General features: G+C 39.7%; 5 protein-coding genes across 6 annotated transcripts; 1 reads left to right on the forward strand and 4 right to left on the reverse strand.

Annotated features, from left to right (window-relative positions):
- Positions 1 to 1,339: 1,339 nt before the first annotated feature.
- Positions 1,340 to 9,549, reverse strand: LOC111595502 (DNA fragmentation factor subunit alpha). Its single transcript, XM_023309274.2, has 4 exons — positions 9,211 to 9,549; positions 3,038 to 3,253; positions 2,396 to 2,658; positions 1,340 to 2,275 (listed from the first exon to the last, which is right to left on the reverse strand). Exons 1-4 carry the CDS (start codon positions 9,265 to 9,267, stop codon positions 1,948 to 1,950), a joined length of 864 nt encoding a protein of 287 aa, XP_023165042.1. The 5' UTR covers positions 9,268 to 9,549; the 3' UTR covers positions 1,340 to 1,947.
- Positions 9,550 to 11,700: 2,151 nt separating this feature from the next.
- LOC111595452 (DNA-directed RNA polymerase III subunit RPC2) lies at positions 11,701 to 15,378 on the reverse strand. The gene is made up of 3 exons (XM_023309185.2): positions 14,407 to 15,378; positions 12,676 to 14,340; positions 11,701 to 12,616 (listed from the first exon to the last, which is right to left on the reverse strand). The coding sequence occupies exons 1-3, from the start codon at positions 15,284 to 15,286 to the stop codon at positions 11,754 to 11,756; spliced, it is 3,408 nt and encodes a 1,135-aa protein (XP_023164953.1). The 5' UTR covers positions 15,287 to 15,378; the 3' UTR covers positions 11,701 to 11,753.
- Positions 15,379 to 15,446: 68 nt separating this feature from the next.
- On the reverse strand, positions 15,447 to 17,003 carry LOC111595453 (GTP-binding protein 128up). The gene is made up of 4 exons (XM_023309186.2): positions 16,829 to 17,003; positions 16,596 to 16,716; positions 15,701 to 16,541; positions 15,447 to 15,643 (listed from the first exon to the last, which is right to left on the reverse strand). The coding sequence occupies exons 1-4, from the start codon at positions 16,868 to 16,870 to the stop codon at positions 15,541 to 15,543; spliced, it is 1,107 nt and encodes a 368-aa protein (XP_023164954.1). The 5' UTR covers positions 16,871 to 17,003; the 3' UTR covers positions 15,447 to 15,540.
- Positions 17,004 to 17,064: 61 nt separating this feature from the next.
- Positions 17,065 to 18,039, forward strand: LOC111595454. The gene is made up of 4 exons (XM_023309187.2): positions 17,065 to 17,148; positions 17,204 to 17,647; positions 17,699 to 17,827; positions 17,885 to 18,039. The coding sequence occupies exons 1-4, from the start codon at positions 17,133 to 17,135 to the stop codon at positions 18,037 to 18,039; spliced, it is 744 nt and encodes a 247-aa protein (XP_023164955.2). The 5' UTR covers positions 17,065 to 17,132.
- Positions 18,040 to 18,258: 219 nt separating this feature from the next.
- LOC111595507 lies at positions 18,259 to 20,303 on the reverse strand. 2 transcript variants are annotated; one of them, XM_023309281.2, is made up of 3 exons: positions 18,892 to 18,914; positions 18,602 to 18,824; positions 18,259 to 18,540 (listed from the first exon to the last, which is right to left on the reverse strand). In XM_023309281.2, coding segments are annotated over exons 1-3 (318 nt in total). In that variant the 5' UTR covers positions 18,893 to 18,914; the 3' UTR covers positions 18,259 to 18,446. The 2 variants fall into 2 exon arrangements, with proteins under 2 accessions (XP_023165049.2, XP_023165047.2); XM_023309279.2 differs by lacking the exon at positions 18,892 to 18,914 and adding an exon at positions 19,763 to 20,303 and having other exon boundaries at positions 18,260 to 18,540.
- Positions 20,304 to 20,591: the final 288 nt, after the last annotated feature.

Consider the following 20,591-nt stretch of genomic DNA (forward strand, 5'->3'; position numbering starts at 1 on the left):
CGTCTGTGCTTATACTTATTAAACACCCTATTATCCTCAAAAGTCGCTATGCCAGAACATAACATAATATCTCAAGTAAATTAAAATCAATCAAGAGCAAAGCATTCAATGATAATGATCATGAAAACCAATAACTAAATCAGTAGAAATATTTAATATATTAAATACGAACAAAATATTTATGGAAAATTACAAAAGATAATAAGTTCTTATCAATTCTCCAGCTATAAGAAACAAAATTTCAAAGTCTAACTACTCGAATCATTTATAAAATATAAATATATAAAAAATTAAAAAAAAATATGAAAATTAAGGCATAATTTCATATCTCCAATCATCAATCAAAAATCAACCTTTTACTAAAGCTTGTTCCAGCAGCAAAGAGTTTTCAATTACTCGTTCTAACTACTCAAAAAGTTTATTAATATTTTATCATAAAACCATTTTCGTCCAATTATTCAATAATAATGAACATGATATTCTCCTATAGTTTCTCCTTCGTTTACGCCTCATATGATATATTTAATTGTTTATATAATTATTGTTGCTGTTTATTTTGATCTTTTTTTAAATATTCTGCTCAGTTATTTCAGGTGCCTTCCATATGAGACATGAGCCCACTCTGAAAAAACTTTGTCAGCAAATATTAGATTTGTTTATTTTTACTATGAATTCAGTAGAGTGTCTGCATTGACTCAATATATCCACAGCAAATATCTTGGCCGATTCTGAGCCTGAGAGTTTGTATTTTAAAATTCTATGCTGCCTTTTGTAAATCTATTCATAAGCTTTTGCTTAATTGAAATTTGCCTTAAATTAATCACTTTAAAACCTCGATATTAATAAATTTAATATGAGCAGAATCTGAGATTCCTTTAAGTAAAGTTGAATCGACGTTATTGTGTAGGTGGCACTGAAAGGAGTAAGGAATAAGGAATAAGGACCTTCCAATTGTAAGTGTTCATATGATCTTTGTAATTTGTATGTTTTCCGCTTGGATTTCCACCTTATTTGGCAACTTAAGTATTAATGTTGTGGGATTTGTAAAGGTTTGTAGCTAGCCCAACTCCCTGTGGATGTCAATTCAGATTTATAGCAGCTCGCCTTTAGGAATATACATACATAAACATATATACATTTATATATATACATATATGTATATGTAAAATGTATATTCTACAATTCAAGCTTCTAGATTTCATTTACATTGCAAACAGATTGAAGTTACTAACAGACTATAAATAATAAATGATATATTAAATATATATAATATATGATATTTATTCATGACAATGTTAACAGCATTGAAAAAAGTAATCAAATATTTTTAAAATTCCCACTAGCTAAACTTACTTTATTAATGGAAGTTTTCCCACTCCTATATCAAGCGAAATATATATTACTTTCAGAGTTGCTCAGAATCGGATAGAATTTTAAAATCTGGTCTAAGTAAAAAGGCTTCTTTAACTGTGAGAAATTGCTGTCAACTGTCAATGCATTATCATCTTTTAAATTGTTTGTAGAGTATAGATTTCAAGAGGACTACTGAATTCATGTTTAAACTTTACAATCTTTAAATTATGTCCAAAAGTTTGCAGGCGAAACTTTGCAGACTTTCAGCATGTTGGCTTTACAACTTTTCGATATTTATGATTTTATGCTAGTACATGTAATATTTCGTTAACTTTCATTTGCTCTTAAATTCTATGAAGCATGTCTGAAGATTTCGTTACGTTTCAAGATTTCGATTTTTGTATTTTGTTCATTTGGCATTTCGCAGCTCCTAAGTATATGCTACAAATACGTGTATGTTAACCCAATGTTGCAGGACTGATTCTTCGGTTCGTTTGCATTTTGATTTGCGTGAAACAACGTTTGATAAAAACTGCCTTAATTTGGCTACTCCTTGGCAGCCAGGCTTCATCTAAGGCTGCCCAAAATGGGCAGTCAGATATCACCATTACCGTTCGAATTGGCATTGACCTCGTTGATTTCGGCCGACGCCTCGGCGGCGCTGCATGTGGTTGTGGCCTCGGCAACGGTTATGGTAATGGTGGTATTCTGATTGTCGCACTGCACCACCTCAATGGTACGCGTGTTGCTGGCATTTGTTGTGGTCACCTGGCCGCTCTCCGCCTCGTTCAGCTGCCGCCCAATCTCGCGATCAATGGCCTCCGCATCTTCCGGATAGCGTTCCGAGCAGAAAATGGCGCCAGCCTTCAGCAGTTTCAACAAGTTCAGGCGATCCTCAGCATTGCGTTTGGCACAAAGCGGTCTAAGAAAAAGGGGAAGAGAGACATGGCAGATATATATAAAAATATAGATATAATAAGAATAAATAAAATATAATAAGTCTGACATAAGTCCATTGAACTCTTAAGTAACTGTTGCTTACCTGCCCGCATCCTTGAGCTGCTCCATAAATTCCTTGCCAGTTATATCCACCAACGAGTTGGGATCCATGTTGGACAGCGAGTCCAAGTCAGCATCGTTCATGACCGAGACGTTGCACAAGTTATTCTGCAGCTGGCCAACCAGCTGGCGAATACGCGCCGATTCCGAGTTGTTGGCATCCGTGGTATCGCCGCTCTCCGGATTGCCAGTGATGCTGCCGTTGGCCGTGGCATTCGGCGTGGTTATAGTCACGTAATGAGTGGGCTATAAAGCAAATGAGAAACACAACAGTTGAAACACGAGTACGTGACTCGAAATGTCGCAAAGTGAAAACAATTAAATAGATTTTATTAAGCCACTTCTGAAATTCAATTGTGTCTTCAGGCGTACTTTTTGAAGTCTATAAAAACTAAAATTATTTTCTACTGGACTATGCAATCAAGAAATTGTTATTTATTTAATAAAAGTTTGAACTTAAATGCTTAAAGAGATCTTTCAATTGTATTTCAAAGCAGTATTGAGCATCTGGAATTTCATCTTCAGTAGGTAAATAAAAATTCAATGTAAATTTAAATAATTTAATTTAAATAATAGGCAGATGAACGTTCGCATTCAACTCAATTTGTTTATTTGTTCTACTCACATCGATCCAATGCTCGCCGGGAAACACAGCCACCAACTCAGTGTTCTCATCGAGTGTACGAAAATATTCCTCATCATCGATTTCGGTGCCATCGGAGTCCAAGTGGATGGTTGGCTGTTGTTCGCACTTGTCAAATTTCTCGGCCACCTTGGTGCGTATCTCCTCTAGGCTTGCGGCGCAGACGGCTTTTTTAATGTTGCGCGTGACGTCCTTGACCTGACAGTAGGCAGCGGAGAGCAGGCAGCAGGCAGCAGGGAATGGAACAAGGATAAAGGGAATAAACCGTTACACGTTTGCAGTCACATATGGAGAACGATAAACATTGAATGAATAATAAATTAATACTAAGACAAAAAAAAAAACAACAACAACAAGTGCGACATGGCCAATATAAAATATTAAAGCCGGGCACTCGACAGTAACAGCACCCAGAAACATTTTGTTCTTTTTGTTTTTTAGGTCTGGCTCTCGCTTAATCATGTTGGCATTAGGCAGCGCGTGTAGATGAAAATGTTTTTCTTGTTTTTGCCCGTGTCTCTTTGGCCCACTTGCCATGCAGATGCCGACGGATACGTGAACTCATTACCACGGTCTCAAAGTTACCCAACATTTGGCCATCAACTGGGTGTACAACACACATGCACACAACTGCCTAACAGCTTAGCAACTTGTGAATGTGGGCCTAAATCGTTGGGGTTATAATAACTGCGTCACGACCTGGACAACCCGCATAGATTAAAGTCTTAGCCCAACAGCTGACATTCATGTTAAGCTCAACTGAATAGACTCAATATACGTTTATATATATATATCAATGCAAATTTGACAGACGGTTGAGTATGCTCATTAGACATTAAGCTGATTTAATGCCCTGTATAAGAGGCAAAAACAAAAAGTTGTCAGAGCTGAAAGCACTTAAATCTGCATTGTTGAATATTTTATATATGATTCATGATACTCTAATATTAATAAATGCAATTTATATACAGTTAAACAGCGGCTTACAGTTGGTGATATATCATTAAATTTATCTTAAAGTAAACTAATTCTATATATTTCTTTTTATTATTTATTTATTTAAACTAAACTCTATATAATTTCGAGGAAAATATTGCCATTGAGACAATATTTAACTGATTTAAATATCCGTAAAGAAAATATAAAATTTGTTTGCCAACAATCTAACCCGAAAAAATCCCTAACAATCATTCCCAACTTAACACATTTTATTTACTTTCTGTGCTTTGCGATCATCTTCTTCACATTTCTAAACAATCCCAGATGAGTGCTCTTATAAAAATCAATAGATATATATAATATACTTATGATATATTGTTAGTGCCGCTAAAACTTTGCTTGAGCTTAATCATTATAAGTCGCTTTTCATGCTCGAGCAGAAAACTTGACAAGCGCCAAGCTTTGGGAAACAAAAGTTTTCATGTATGTTTAGGCTCTGCTGAACCACACTCTGACTGGGTTCATTTCATATTTTTATTTAGAAACTTTGTAAGCAAACTTTTGACACTTAAAATCAACAATTCAGTGACCGATAAAAGTGCTTACAAATCATAAATAAATAAAAAACATTTGAACCGTAGTTTGGCCATGAGATTTCGCCATTTGTCTATTTCTTTGAAAAGTATAATTTAGGCTGGTGTAGAGCACAGATAATCAATTTTCAGCCTCTACTAACTAAATCAACTTAATTAGGCTGTAGGTTGACCGAAATGTAATTAACTCTTAACACCAATGGCTGTCATCAAATTCGCATCAGTCAGTGCCACAGCAGCAAATGAAGCCGCCATTAGTCGCATTTTCGAGTAATTTAGAAACCAAATACCCAGTAATTATGCCCCAGAGGCACTCACACACACACATACACAATAACAAATCGAAAAGCCAGAGCAAAAAAGGCGAATATAACAGGTAAAAGAAATATTACGCATACGTCACGTTGCCCTGTCAGCTGTCGACTGCTGGCGGCTCTAATTGAGATTTATGGCAAGCGCTCGCCTAATAAATAAGTAAATAGACAAAATGCAAAATTTATTCAAGCGCGAGATGTTTTGTAAATAAGCTTAACCCAGATTTCCTACGCCTTTTTGCGCTCAACTTTTTCAAAGTTGCCAAAGTGAATGATTAAAGCCTTTGAAAGTCCTGACTTAAATAAAGTTGAAATGGAATGTTGGAAGACGCCTGCTTTGTAGATATATTGTATGCACCTATATGTATATTCATGTTTTTCTTTATTTTTTTCGGTAGTTTCTTGTTGCAGCTTGCATACGCGTAAAACTTGAGTACAGTTTGACATGCACTCGTCTGCTTGCCGCACAAATATTTGTCGTGTTTGCTAACAAGTTATGCCTGTCAGCAGTTTAATGCAGCATACTTTTGAGCGCATGCCAGAAATACATGCCACAAGAAGCGGCACAAGCGCGAGCAGAAGGCATACGGCACAAGGACATTCATCTGCTGCCTGGCTCTATTAAACTTTCATGTTATGTTAAATGGCGCCTGAGCGTTAAGGTTAAACTGAACATAAATTAGATGTGGCCGAGTAGAACAGAGAGAGAGAGAGAGAGCAAGAGAGTGAGAGAGGCAGGAAGGGAGTGAGAACGATATGCAACAGCATCGAAGGCGGCCTCACGGCTGCTCGCCAAATTTATCACTCAAACTGGCAACATGCAACGTGCTGCTGCAAGGCGCGCCTTCATAAATAATGGAGCAGGGCGTGCGAAATGAAATTGAAGTTGAGTTTGCATTACAACATTTTTATTACAATTACCCACAGCATACAGTATACAGCATGCAGTATGCAGCATACGACCATCCCACAAAGAGAAAAATGATTAAAGAAGAAGAAAATGTGGAATTTCGCCTTCAGCGCCCATTAGCTGAAACAGTAAACTCGAGTGCAAGACTCAAAGGACTGCGCCCAGCTGATAAATTGCCTGGAAATTGTCTGGCTTCAGCATTGAAAACTTTCCCAGCCGCAGTTGCAGCCAACTTGTGCCAAATATTAATTATATTAAGCCCAAAACTTGCCAACAATCAAAACTTGCACCAACTATTGAAGCGCTCTTTTCAGGGCTCGTCATACAAAGAATTAAAGAGATATCATTTTTATTCCCCCTTCCCTATGCCCTGTAGGCAAGAATGAAAGCTAGTGGCTATGTCAGACTAAAGGAGTCTTTTGCCTTTCATAAGGCTGCATAATTATTGATTGGGCTTATCTATAATAGCCCTGATGCATATATAGGTTGCAAGATTCTCAACACACTAAATCTTAAATTCTGTGGAAGTTTAGAAATGGGTGATGTAATACTAATGATAGTTGCCGACAACTTAATATTGTTATGTAACTATTTACAGAATTTTATGTATAGTTTATCCATAAATAAGTATTTTCATTAATCTGTAAACGTGACTAACACACGTTCATTTAGCATCACTCAGCTTCAAGCTGTAACTCATCAAATCAAATATAATCGATAGTATCTACTTTTGTTATTATTATTATTGAATATAAAAGGCTTTATCATTTAATCAGAAATAAAAAGGAGCGATAAATCCAGATTTAAATTCAAATAAAATAATGAAAAGCATTTGGAAAAAAATCAATTAATTAATTCAATTAATAATGCTTGATAATATTGATAAAAATAACTTTTTCTAAGCTACACTTTTTTAGTTTGCTCTAACATATTCTCAAATATTTATTATACAGGGTACTTCGCAGTCGAGCAGCCTAACATAATACGTCCTGCCGACTAACTTTTGTCTGATTGCGGCAAGCCCCACACATTTGTTGGCCAATTCAATGTGCTTTTCACAGATTTTCACATTTTCAATTACGTTAAATGCATTTCATACAATAAAAAACCAAACTTGAATTCATTTTAAAAAAATTATTTTATTTGCTGGTAGCTCAAACTGGTTCAATTTATTGCACAAAATAATGATAAATATTGTTGAAATTGTGGCTGCGCTGAATTTAAGCCACTTGCAACACATTTTCAGCCTAAAACCCCAAACATGTCAAACATTCAGTTTATATGCGTGATGAAAATTCGGTAAAATAACTTAACAGCTTAACATGCGCTAAAAAAATGTTTATAGTGCTGAATAGTTTGGAATGGATACACTATAGTAACATAACTTGAATAAGTTTTAAAATACCTTAAACAAAAAAATTTGTAGAAGCCAAAAAGCTAAGCTTTAATGCTATGCAATTTCAGTCATTTATCCAATAAGCCTAAGTCTGTAACCATTCTTGCATATTCCTCTTAAATCTGCTAATAAAATTCTACAATATGTATCCATATATAGACATTACACCCTGAGCATAACACTTAAAAATCTCTAGTGAAAAGTATCCGGTCAGCGAATACCACACAGCTGCTACAAAACTCCTAGCTCTAAGTAAATAGTTGTTGTCTATATACATATATATCTATATACACACATGATATATATATATGCATACATATGATATATAAGCCTCAAGGAATGAGGGAAGCTATTCAAAGCAATCAGAATCAAAACTGAATGATTCTTATTGCTAAAATGTGGTCATTTAATTGGATCAATTTTAATAGATTTCATCCAAAAGGATCATTTTAACAAAAAAGTTCCAAGATTAAGGTTTTAAGTCCCTATTGCTAGATCAATTTATTGCTTCACACGAACAATCGAATCCTCAGACAGACTAAATGACAGTGTTAAATCAAATAAGCTGTTGTTCCACATACCAAAACATTCTTTACAGAATGATAAACTTATCACATTTTTCTTTTCGGTGTACAAATTGAAATTGGAAGCGATCAAAAATCTCAGCTAAATCAGCTGTCGGCACAGCTCAACTATCGTGTAATCTTCAAAGAGCCTGCTGCGTCCTCTCAGCCACAGGACAGTCAACACGTAACACATATCCTGTCCACTCCTTAGCGCATCTGTCAAAATGGCGTCTGCGGCTACGTGACTGCGTCTCGATTGTGCCACCTGCACACGAGTGCCACTTGAGCCTGAAAGCAGCGGTAGGCAGGTGGGTGACTGAATACAGCCACAAGTTGGATAGTAAATATTTGATAGGCCTAGAACGCAGATTTGAAAGCCGCTGGGGAAATTAGGCGCCAAGTTTAAATTGCTGCTTGAACTATGGCTGCAAATTATGTAAATTATGAAATATATTATTTATGCGGCTGCCGGCTGTCACTGCGGCAGTAGGCGTTCCAAAAGGGGCGTGGGCGTGGGCGTGGTCGTGGCAGTTACTAATTACACAGACATGTCAGTTGCGAAACTTTTTTAATAGCATTTTGCACGCTTGTCTGCGTATTTTGGCAGCTTTTAAGCCGATTTATTCGTGCCGGAATATTAAATTAATTATAATATGCAGCGACATTTTAATGGAAGCGTTACACACACTGACAAATCCTGTAATTTGTAAAATACTTGTGTTGTTAAACCACTGATAAAAGGATCTCGGTGCAGAGCGACCGCAGTCAATTTACAGAGCATTTGCCAAAAGAATGAAAGGATGTGAAAGAAAATTTCTTTCGTTGGTTTTGCTTTGGTTTAAGCCAGGCTCTGTCCAAGACAAATACAATGCAAGCGTCCCTTAAACGGCTGTAAGCTATTTAGACAGCGACTAAACAAATTAGTTGACAACAAAGGCAATTGTTGGCAAACAAACAAATACCAAAGACAAACAATTCCCAAGCGCTCAAAACTCAAAAAAGCAAAAATAAACGAAACAAAACACAAAAAGGCACAACAAAAGCAAATCCCCCAAATGCATGTCAAGTATTTTGCGTTTGCAAAGTCAGACGAATTACTGTGCACTCTCTTTTGTTTTCGTTCTCTCCAGCTCTTGTTTTGTTGTGCTCTCGCAAGTAAACAAAAGTTAACAGCGTCATCTGCGTCAGAGCTTTTGCTCTCTTGCTGCACGCTCTTCACGCCTCGCTCACAGCAACTTTAAGTTCACCCAGTTTTTTTATGTGGGAATTTTTAAATAGCGCAAATGCGAAACACAGCACGCGGTTATAAACGATAACAGCTACAGCTACAGCTACGGCAGCAACAACAACTGCGACGCCCAAAAAAGGGCATGGCACTGCACTGTGGTCTGCCTTGCTCAAGCCATTTGCTAAAATCCAAACAACAAGCAAACTTACTTTGAATGGCTTTCTGGAGTCAGTGCCATTTGTTGTTATTTCCGTGGCATTTGGCATTTTGATTCAATTCAGTTGTTATATTTGTGGTTTTATTTAAGAATTTCGAAAATTGTTTTATTTATGTCGATATTTACACATTTGCAACACTTCACAGCATTTGTTTTAATTTATACAGCATTAATTATTTACTATTTGCTAAATTTACACACCGCACAATTCAATATACTGACAACAATTATTACTTTGTGCAAACTGCGCTCAAAATGTTTTTTGTTCAGCTTTTCATTTATAATTCAAGCGCAGCCCAAGCTTTACGTGCAGCTAGCAGAAACGCGAGCGACCGCCGGTTTCAACTGAACTCTCTTCAACTCCGACACTGGCTTTTATAGCCTCACAGCAAAAGAGAACAAAAAACAGCCAATGACAGAGGACAGTGCTGCCACCCTGTAAGCGGGTAAATTCAGTTCTAGCTTATAACTTTAATAAAACTCTCAGTTGAATGAAACAAAAACTACACTTTAATAGTCGTTAACCTTATTATATCTGTTTGAAGCTTTTACGTATTACATTTGCCACAATTATTTAAGTCTAGCTCAGAATTTGCAGCTAAATTAGCTTAATATGGCCAGAAAAGTTAGCAGGACTCAGCACTGTTATGGGCATTAAAAGCGAACGGAGAACAAAACAAATAAGAGCTTACAAAAGAGAGCGTAAATTGTAAATCTGTCTTGCTCTTTGGCGAATCCTTTAACAGTCTACTGTTAACTGGAACAGGTGCTCTTTGAAACTTGCTAGAAATTTGGCGACAGAATTTATGATAAACTTTAAGCAAAATCCTATATAAACTAGCTACTAAGTTATATTGATATAGATCAGCTATTCAAAGTGCCAACAAACTTGATGGCAGTCAATATCCTTGGGGGGAACTCATTGCCTGAACTTCCTGCCCGAGCTAAGTTAAACAACAGTTAAGCAACGCTTAACTTAGCCTTAACTGGCCAACACCCATTTGAATCTATAATGTTAACAACTGTGCCTGCGTATGTGTGTGAATCAAAAGTAAACTTTTTGACAAATAGCCAAAAGGCATGAATGCGATGCCCAGCCCATGTCCTGGCCCCATACCCAGCCGGAAGGTAGCCAGTTGGTTGAGCAGTCTTATCGTTATTGTGCCCCATTGGATGCGAACTGTTTGCCTTTGCCCCGTTTGCTGTCATTGCACTTGCAACAGCAGCAGCAGCGGCAGTGGCAGCAGTGGGTGGTGGGCGTTAACTATTTTGAGCTCAAGTGACTTGAAATGACATACAAGGACACTGCCTTATAGGTGTTTCCAGTTGCCAGTTGCCAGTTGCCAGTTGCCGAGTCACGTGCGTGCCAGTGCATTGACCCACTAAGCCAGCAAACTTGGCCAAAACGGCATTCTGAATAGCCTCAAAGTCGCAGCAGCTACTCAAAGTTAAGGTATTCCTTTTGAAGGAAATGTAAAAAATAAAGAATGTCAACACTTTTTCGTCCAAGCTGTGAATTTTTAATACGTAAACAAAGCTCGAGTCGCACCCTTTTCTGTTGACCATATAAATAGATAACCCTAGAAGGCTGAGCAACGGATTTCATTTGTATATTCCTTGATTTGTTTATTTTCCTGTGCTAATTGATAATCAACAAGTCTGACTGTGGGAATGGAAGCGGATGGATACTAAATACCCTGTAATTAAATTCAATTGAAAACGGGGTGGTATTTATAGTTGATATACCTCTATAGGTGTTAATATTCTGAGAAGTTTTCGTATATTATAGCTATTATCATTATCAATGACATAGACGAGTCTTATATTATGAAAGCCATCCACGTTGCAAATCATATTCGAATACACTCTGCCAAGTCTGTGTGTACGGAGTAGAAATTCTAAAAGGCAGCGGCCCACTCTAAACACCCATGTTCCCATGCTCGCTGACTGGCCATAACTTTTGTGTTTACACAAAGGGCGCACAAGCGAAAACAAGGTTAATCAGCAATTTGATAAGCCTGGCCCGCCATAAAAGATGCAATTAAGCAGGAAACTTAAGCCGTATTTAGCTAGCCTGCTAAATAACAGCGCACTGGACACTAACATTTGAGAGAATTGCCCCTCACTGTTAATGAGCTAGCTGGTCTGTTAGCTAACATTGATGTGAAGCTTTTCGCCCGCCTCTGTGGCACTTCACTTTGACATTCGCTGGAAACTTCATGAATATGTTAAAATTTACGCAAATGTTGTGAAAGTGAGGCTGAGTTGGGCGTGGCTGTTGGTGGATCTAAATAGGAATTTAAAAGCAGACGTTGCCAAGTTTTGGGCCATAACATTTATCAAGGCGCCGTTTTGGGTAATGGGAGGAAGGCCCATTGCATGGGTATGGATGAGCGAGTCACGTAGGCCACGACCCCACGTTCATTGAACTTAACGCAGACAGTTTAGGATTAAAAACATAAACATACAATTTATTCTTCTTTTCTTCATTCATTTAAATATATTTATATGTATATATTAAATCTCTAGCTTTTACTAGTAATTCTCCAGTATTAGCTTTGGCACCACATTCATGCTAGTCAGTTCCTGGAATAACAGCTTACAGGCATACGGCATCGATATCTTAGAGACATGGGCCGACGACTGACAGAAGTGACACCATGAGCAGTAGGCCAATCTGCCACAGGTGCGGCAAACGTCCACCTCAAAGGCGTCGGATGATATCATTAATCGTTCCATTATTAACATACTCGCTCCATAAGATATAAGACAATCACGCTCCATTTCACCCAGACGCAGGCCACCCTCGCGACTGCGGCCCTGGGTGGGCTGGCGTGTGAGCACAGCCTTGGGACCACGTGCTCTGGCATGCATCTTGTCCTGCACCATATGCTTCAGTTTCTGATAGTATACAGGGCCCGAGTAAATGTATGCCTCCAATGGTCCACCCGTTATGCCTGAGTAGAAAAAGTCTTTGCCCATATAGTTAAAGCCATGCCGCACCAGCTCTGCCTGCACATCAACTGCTTTGGAACCGCCAAAGGCTGTGCCGTAGTGGAATTTACCCTCCAAGACGCCAGCCTTACCGCCCAACAACTCCAAGGTCTTGCCCACTGTCATGCGGGAAGGGAATCCGTGCGGATTCATGATCATGTCTGGGCATATGCCAAAGTCATTAAACGGCATGTCCTCCTGATCCACAATGAGACCCGTTACGCCCTTCTGTCCATGCCGCGAGCTGAACTTATCGCCAATCTCGGGTATGCGTGTCTGCCGCAACAAAATCTTGATGAGAAAATCTTCCTCGGCATTGGCCGAGACCATCACCCGCTCAATATAACTGGGCTCGGGTCCCTTGTAGCTTATGGGGACAGCGGTATAGGGAACCTGCGATTGACCTACAATAGAAGAGAATGATCAATCAGTTGTATATATCTTTATATATACTGACACCAACCTTCAAGTGGGTTAATGGATGTCACCGCAGGCATTTCCTTGTTAATCATGATTTGTTTGTTTTGCACCTGTTCACCGGGTGCCACAATGCCATCCGTGTCCAGCACATCGTGCTTGAAAATCACCTTATTAGTTAGAGCATCCTTCACAGGACCCATAATCCTATCAAAGGTCTGATTTGCATAACGCTTTACAGTGCATTTCGAATTCTTGTAGACCAGACAACGCCCATAACCTCGATCAATTGAGGCCTTGTTTAGGATAAGTGCATCTTCAATATCATAGCCTGAGTAGCTCATGACAGCCACCGTGGCGTTCTGGCCAGCGGGCAACTTATCAAAGTTGGTCAGCTCAATGGTGCGTGACTTGACCATTGGGGCTTGCGGATAGACCAAGTTGTACATGAGAGAATCGATGCGATTCTTTTGGTTGTAGCCAATCATGCCCATTGCTTGTTTGCCCATGGCACATTGATAGGTATTACGTGGACTCTGATTGTGATGTGGATACGGCACCAGGCCAGCACAGACGCCCAGCAATGTAAACGGTTCAATTTCCAGATGCGTTGTGTGTGGCTCAATGTACTCCTCGTTCCATGCAATAAATGAATCATTCTCCTCATTCACATCCAAGTACTCAATCAATCCGTCATGCAAAAAGTCATCAAATTTACGCACGCCCCGCAACAGTTCATCCAAATGACGCTGCAGCACAAGTGGACGCGATTTCTCCACTATGATATATGGACGGCACAACCGTCCGCCGTCCGTGTGAATGAAGATGCAGCGCTGTGTGTATGACGTGTGTATGGAGACGAAACTGCCCATGCGTCCCTTGCGACGCATGTAGCGCAGGTTGTGCACCAGATGCCGTTGATTAATGGTCAAACCAAGCACATTGCCATTGATGAAAACAAGGAAAACGTGTGGATTATTGATTGGATTGCCGCTGACCTCACGTATGTCCTCGACGCCAGCATTGTAGGCCAACGTCATGACTGGCCGTTCATCCACTTCGGTCGTTATGTGCGTCATTAGTGCCAAATTCTTAACTAGACCACAAGCTTCACCCTCGGGCGTATCTGAGGGACATAGCATGCCCCATTGACTGGGCTGCAGTGAACGTGGTCCGGACACCTTGCGCGTCTTCTCAAACTGTGAGTTCACTCGTGTCATCATACCCAGCGCCGAGATGTAGCTGAGCCGCGACAGCACCTGGGTAACACCAGCGCGCTCCATTTTAAAACGTTTAATTGTCCAATTGCCAGAACTGATGGCAGACTCGAGGCCAACGGTTATCTGTGCCGCTCTCATGTGCTTGACCACATCGAACTGTGCCGCCTTCACCTTAGGTATATTCTTGTCGGCTATCATCTTAAGTTCCCAATTCATACGCTTGAATAGATCCTCAAACATCAGCGATATCAAGGAACCAGCCAACTCCAATCGCTTATTGCCATAGTAGTCACGATCATCGAATAGCGTCTTGTCCAGCTCTGCGGCCATCACGCGTCGCACCATTAACGATACATAAATCGCCTTCATTTGAAAGTTGAAATTGTCGACAGGCACATGGGCCAGTATGGTGGTCAAAAGTAGCTCGCGGGCCTCCTCTGAGGGTGATTTAGTTGTGGCGCTTTGAAAACGCTTCACCACCAACTTGGACCCTGTGATAAGATATGTAAAAGGAAATGATGAACATGTGTTTTAAGTATTCACGAATCGAAACTCACCCATGTAGTCCAGGGCGCGCTGCTGTGTGAAGACTTTCAGATTGAACGCCTCCAAGAGAGAGGCACCAAAGCGATTCTGGGAACGCGCATCTAGACCAATGTGAGCCATTATCTCCTGGTCGGACACGACGCCCAGAGCCTTGAATATTACCACAATGGGTATGTCGTCCGTCATTGAGTTGTGTTTCAGATAGTATTTGCCATGCTTGCTCAGCACCAACGTACGCGACTTCTTCTCGTGCGTCGACGATGTGACCTGACACTGAACGACCCCATTAAAGTCTTCTGTCAGCATTTTGTTCCATGACAGCTGCTCCTGTATAAGAATAACTTTCTCTTGGCCACGCACTACGAAATAACCACCCGGATCAAGCGGGCACTCGTTCAGCTTGGATAGCTCGAATTCGGATTTGCCTGTCAGCACACAATTCGAGCATCTTAACATTAAGGGCATGCGTCCAATGAGTAAATTGTTGCGCTTAATACGTTGGGTGCCCCGCGTATACTCAATGTCCACGCTGATGGGAGCTGAGTAGGTGGTGTCTCGCAGCCGGCACTCGTGCGGCGTGGTCGCCTTGGTTATGTTAAAGCCATCGTCAATGTCAGGCTTGCCCACGCGTACGTCCAAATACTTGAGATAGAAAAGCGGATCTGCGCCACTGGTTACAATTTCATTGGCACGCACAATTTTCTTGATATCCACATTGATGAAATGATTAAACGAATCGATGTGCTGTTTGACAAGTCCTTTGACTTGCAAGAAAGCCGGCACCAGTTTCCACTTCTCCTGCAATGGTTTGATAGGCTTGGCCCATTCCTTACTGTCGCCTGGCTCCCAGGTGTTATCCACACCCGCATCATCTTTTTTTACTTCGACCATTTAAAAAGACAACCAATATTAAAGTTGTTAACAATAATAACAACGCGTGGTTAGTGGTGGACAAAGGCGAATGCTATCAAATTTGACTATCGATAGTCTATTTATATCGATTGTGCTTAAAGTAAACAACTGGCGCTCACTTCAAAAATTTATTTCAGCTAGGAACGTTGCTTAATAGTCAGTGCAATTCGCGTTTTATTTCAGAAAATGCAAAAAATTAAAATCCAAAATATATATTTATATAATAACAGGCCTTAGACCTTTTTAACAATTTGCACCACATCTTCGTCATTCAGTACGTGCTCAATGCCCACTTTTTGCGGTTGGTGTTTTACCGAAGAGCCCCAGACCAGCGCACTATAAATGAACATAAACATTTATCACAACGTCTTTTAAATAAATCATAGAACTTACTATTTAAATTCCTTGGCAATGGACCGATGCAGCTTATTACAAAAGTCCTCAATGCTTGTGCGTTCATTGTGCAGCACGACCGGCGAATTATAGTCAGGCAGCTGTCCCTTGGGCTTGGTATAAATTCGCACTAATCTCAAGTACTCCCACATCAGCTCGAGCAAATCATCGAAGTTCCAGTGATGATGCGCTGATATGGGTACACAATGAGGTATCTTATAGATCACATCCAGTTCCTCAATGGAAATCTGATCAATCTTGTTCAGCAGATAAATGCACGGTATGTAAATGCGATTGCCCTCGATAACATCAATCAGATCGTCGCTAGTTGCATCATAACGTAATGTTATGTCAGCATTGTGTATCTTGTACTCCGATAATATGGTCTTAACCAGATCCGAATCCAGCTCAGACTGGGGCACCATGCAATTGAGATTAATGCCACCCTTATCCTTTCTCTTGTAGTAAATATTTGGCGGTTTCTTATTCAAACGTATGCCAAAGCCCTCCAATTCATGCTCCAGCAATTTCTTATGACCCAATGGCTTCAGACAATCCAACACCATGAATATCAAGTTACAGGTGCGCGCCACTGCAATCACCTGACGACCACGACCTTTACCATCCTTCGCGCCCTCAATAATACCAGGTAAATCGAGCAGCTGTATCTTGGCTCCCTTATACTTAATGCACCCCGGCACAGTGGTGAGCGTTGTGAACTCGTATGCTGCCACCTCAGAGTAAACGCCGGCCAAATTCGATAGTAACGTCGACTTCCCCACCGAGGGAAAGCCAACGAAACCCACCCGCGCATCGCCTGTCTTGGCCACCTCAAAGCCGGCTGCAAATTCATTTATTAAAGCCATGTTTTATTTTAGATTAATGTTCTACTTACCTTCGCCGGTGCCGCCGCCGCCGCCCTTTGGCGAAATAAGCTCACGTCGAAGCTTAGCAAGTTTGGCTTTCAGTAAACCCAAATGGGCAGACGTCGCCTTATTCTTTTGCGTGCGTGCCATCTACATGTTCACATATACAAACATACACACATACGTACACATATGAAATGAAGACAGGGAGACAGGTTAGCTTTATAGTTGGCATATTTTTGACTGGGATGCGTCTGCTTACCTCCGACTCAATGGCCGCAATCTTCTCAAGAATCGTACTCATTGCTTCTGCGTTAGTTGTTTAAAGCCAAAGTTTAGTCAATTCAAAGAGTACTATTTACAAAATTTTAATGCATTAAAACGAAAATAAACTCGCGTGGAGACTGTCGATACACGGTCACTACGATAACTTTCAATCGATAAGGTCGAAAATTACCAGAAGCAAATAAGGGATGCAAGAAAATCAGTATTTTATACATCCAAGATTTTTAATGAAACGGCCACCTTTCTTTTCAACTGTGTAACTGTCGCTTTTCCAGTGCAAAATGTTCACGCACAAAAGTAAGTAAATATGGTTATTTCATGATTATATACTCAAATAAATATATACGTACAGCCAAAAAAATCAACAACTTATCCACCAATACTCAGAAAAAATTCAAAGCTGAGCTAAAGGCAAACGGGAATTTGCTTTGCAATCGAAGCTTCGAAACTGCTTCTGGACTGTTGCGAAAAACTGGAAGCCAGTTAAAACAAACCAAATTGACTCTCTGCCAGAAAGATAATAAGCTTATATTTTCTGGATTTGTCGAAGAACCTATTAAAATTAAGCCCAAACACGAGTTTGTCTATAAGCCGGCACCAAAAGGGCTCAACGAATCTTTCTGCTGTGCACAAACCGAAATAACTGTAATGCCCAAAGTTGAGTTGCTTGCCGCGTTGCCAACTTCACCGATGTCAAAGCCTGGGCGTAATTTAGTGAGCTTAGTCGGGCGTGTGGACTTCTGCATTAAAATGCATCGAATGCAGCCACATTTGAATGCACTCTGGAATGTCTATGGTTGGCTAATAAACACATTAGTTTATCTAAAAATAATTTCATTCTTAACAGGTCAGCTTTTACGAATAATTGCGGGTAAGCGAGGCGAACAGACTTTGCTCTTGCGCAACGAGAGTAAAGGACCGATTTTGCAGGCTATTTTCTATGATTTCGATGGTGAACTGAAAGCGTTGACTAATGGTAGGTGAAGCAAACACATAAATCGCAAAATGCCATATATCTTCCTTTATGCAACAGGTTGTTATGTTAATGTAGTGGGCCGCTTTATAGGTGAGAATCGTTTGAATACCTTCAGTGTTTCACAGGTAAGTCTCGCCGATTGGCAGCAGAATTTCACGCGCTTGCAGAATGTTAATTCATATATATTAATGCAAAATTCAAACAGTAAATAGCAATTTATAATATTTAAGTTTAGCCTTTTGAATGGCAAAATGCATCAAAAGTAGCTTTTTAGTATATAACTATTTAATTAGTTTTAATGATTTACACATTTCCATTTTGTACTCTCACATTTTGCTTTACACACTTGCATATATATACGTATTAGAAATACATTAAAGTTAATATTTAATTTAAACTATTCACTTAACATAAAGTTTAATTTCAAGTTTGCCGTTGAGCTTCTTTTAGCTTTTACTAAATTTGTTGTTTGATTTTGCTTCAGGAGCATTGCACAGTTATAAATATATATTTTTATAAATATAATACTTCATATAAGTGAAAAATAAATGATATTTTTGAATTGGACTGATTTAAATACTAATACTGCTGCCATATTTGACAAGGAAATTCTCTTCTTTTACAAATCTGAATACATTAAGAATGTAACCATAATTCCCGCGCCCAGCGCGCACAAATAGTTGAGCTGCAGCCCGGAGCTGCCTCGGCGAGAACTGCAAAAAATATAATTTTTTAGCAAATATCGATCTACATTATTGCAGTATTTGCGCTTACCGTTGCTTGGAACGCGGCGAAAATGGGGTAGGTGGCGAAACGCCTGGCACAGCGCTGTCCAAGTAAACGATGGCGTAGCAAAAAACTGACACAATCAGGCCACACAGCACGGGAGTTAGTTTGGCACGCAGTTGGTTCTGCTCCGACCAGTCGAAGGCAACGCTCAGCTGTGCCTGCACATAGTTGCTCAGCTGCTGCACGTTGCTGCCATTGATGTAGGGCACTGTGGGCGGCAATTGGAATAGGTTATTAATAGATACGCGCTTCAAGGTCAGTTATTCGATATGGACTTATATCAGCAGCGCCGTGCCGTCAGCCAACAAAAAATAACAGCAATTAAAAATCGAACACAATATTGTTTCTCGCGTCGTCTGCTCACATTGATGATTGCGAAAGCTAGCAGCAAACAATGAGGAAAACTCTTACTCGACCAGTTCTGACACCTACGCAACTGCTGCACAGTGGACCAGCATCGTCAATAAAAAGTAATAAGCTAAAATATTTTCTTGGGAGTAAACATTTGAATAAATAATTAAAAATGATACTAGACCTAATGTAAATAAGTAACATTTTACGCTAATTCCTATCGAGCTCATCCCACTGTGCAGTTTAGGTCGCGTGACGCGACTAAGTTCAAAATACCGTTGTCACTCAAAATACATAAAAGAACTTGACATGTTTGTAGTGCCTAATACATGCATATATACTAACTTATATATGTATGTATGCAAACAAAAGCCAAAAGTCGTTTAGCAATTAGTGAATAATCGCTGCTGCCTCTCGGCTAGCTTTGCGTATGCAAATGGCTTTGCTATTGGCTAAAACAAAATGCGCAACAGTCAATTTGGTGAGTCTTTATTTAGATGCTTAGCGCATTTGTCGGTGGGGAGGAAGGGTTGTTTGAACGGCGACGGAGTGTGCTGGAAAGGCGCAACACGAAGGTGAAACACAAAAACCAATAAGAATGTAAATCGGCATGAGATCATTCTATATGTCATTGTCCCTATATACATACATATGTAAAATATGTGTGTAAGCAGCTAACCACATATGCACATTTTGCTATTTTTAAACTACTTTGTAAACAACAACAAATGGTAAACAGACACAAGTGCAGCCTTGATTAACGCTGTGTCCAACTGAATGAATGAATGTACTCACTTGTTAAAATGATGGCTCTATAGCCGATAATTATTATGCCAAATAATAGAAATAGAGCTTTTAGGCGAACATCAAAGGTCGGCTCCTGCCCCTTGACACCATTAGCACCGCCTTCGCCCACACAAATATAATGCTTTGTTGTTGCTTTGGCCAAACGACAAAGGCCAATGGCGTCGTTGCGCTGCTGCGATTTCCGTTGCTTATTAAATTCGATTTTAGGGGTTGAGGTATATATGCGCTGCTGCTGCCTGCTCGGTTGCACGTTTGTTTTCATACTGATAGCAGCGGATGAGCTTGTGCCCGATTTGACGTCGAGTTGCTGCTCTGTGACGTCACCCACAGCTACAAATGAGTGCATTCCATTCAGCGGCTGCATGTTCAGTCCTGACTTTTTAGTAAGTCTTCCACTATATATTTAACGCCTTTTTTGGACTTCTTATTACCACAATTATTGACTTTTCATACAATTTCATTAACAATCACACAAAATAATACATTTAGAACAAAATAAACACACACACGCCTGCGACGCACCCCTTCCGTCAATACGAATGCAATTGCTTGTAGCGCTGCCAAGCTGCGTGCGCATAGTGGCAACTCTCGACAGTTCAGTGTTACCGTAGCTCTCCATAAATAGTGCGCGCGTAGCTCACAAATTTGAATAATTTGTTGGACCATTTTATTCTTATTACTTTGTTTAAAATAATTATTTATATTTGAAAAACAGTAATAATAATTAAATTTACATTGTTTTTTTGTTTTTTTTTTCAATTTTAATATTACTTCAATACGCTTACAACAATGTTCTTCAATTGTTTTAATACATTTT

The sequence above is a fragment of the Drosophila hydei genome, unplaced genomic scaffold (assembly GCF_003285905.1).
Source record: "Drosophila hydei strain 15085-1641.00,03,60 unplaced genomic scaffold, DhydRS2 tig00000060-arrow-pilon, whole genome shotgun sequence".
Lineage (NCBI taxonomy): Eukaryota > Metazoa > Arthropoda > Insecta > Diptera > Drosophilidae > Drosophila > Drosophila hydei.

Coding starts and splice junctions, on each gene's coding strand:
- LOC111595453 (XM_023309186.2), bottom strand. CDS start 16,870: ATGAGTACGATTCTTGAGAAGATTGCGGCCATTGAGTCGGAG. Junction 16,717..16,828: donor TTGCGGCCATTGAGTCGGAG/GTAAGCAGACGC, acceptor GTGAACATGTAG/ATGGCACGCACGCAAAAGAA. Junction 15,644..15,700: donor ATTGCCAAGGAATTTAAATA/GTAAGTTCTATG, acceptor GTTCATTTATAG/TGCGCTGGTCTGGGGCTCTT.
- LOC111595502 (XM_023309274.2), bottom strand. CDS start 9,267: ATGCCAAATGCCACGGAAATAACAACAAATGGCACTGACTCCAGAAAG. Junction 2,659..3,037: donor CCGGCGAGCATTGGATCGAT/GTGAGTAGAACA, acceptor TTTGCTTTATAG/CCCACTCATTACGTGACTAT. Junction 2,276..2,395: donor CAGCTCAAGGATGCGGGCAG/GTAAGCAACAGT, acceptor CCTTTTTCTTAG/ACCGCTTTGTGCCAAACGCA.
- LOC111595454 (XM_023309187.2), top strand. Junction 17,648..17,698: donor TGCACTCTGGAATGTCTATG/GTTGGCTAATAA, acceptor CATTCTTAACAG/GTCAGCTTTTACGAATAATT. Junction 17,828..17,884: donor ACTGAAAGCGTTGACTAATG/GTAGGTGAAGCA, acceptor TTTATGCAACAG/GTTGTTATGTTAATGTAGTG.
- LOC111595452 (XM_023309185.2), bottom strand. CDS start 15,286: ATGGTCGAAGTAAAAAAAGATGATGCGGGTGTGGATAACACCTGGGAG. Junction 14,341..14,406: donor GCGCGCCCTGGACTACATGG/GTGAGTTTCGAT, acceptor ATCTTATCACAG/GGTCCAAGTTGGTGGTGAAG. Junction 12,617..12,675: donor ATCCATTAACCCACTTGAAG/GTTGGTGTCAGT, acceptor CTTCTATTGTAG/GTCAATCGCAGGTTCCCTAT.
- LOC111595507 (XM_023309279.2), bottom strand. CDS start 20,138: ATGCAGCCGCTGAATGGAATGCACTCATTTGTAGCTGTGGGTGACGTC. Junction 18,825..19,762: donor TAGAGCCATCATTTTAACAA/GTGAGTACATTC, acceptor TGCCGCCCACAG/TGCCCTACATCAATGGCAGC. Junction 18,541..18,601: donor TCGCCGCGTTCCAAGCAACG/GTAAGCGCAAAT, acceptor TATTTTTTGCAG/TTCTCGCCGAGGCAGCTCCG.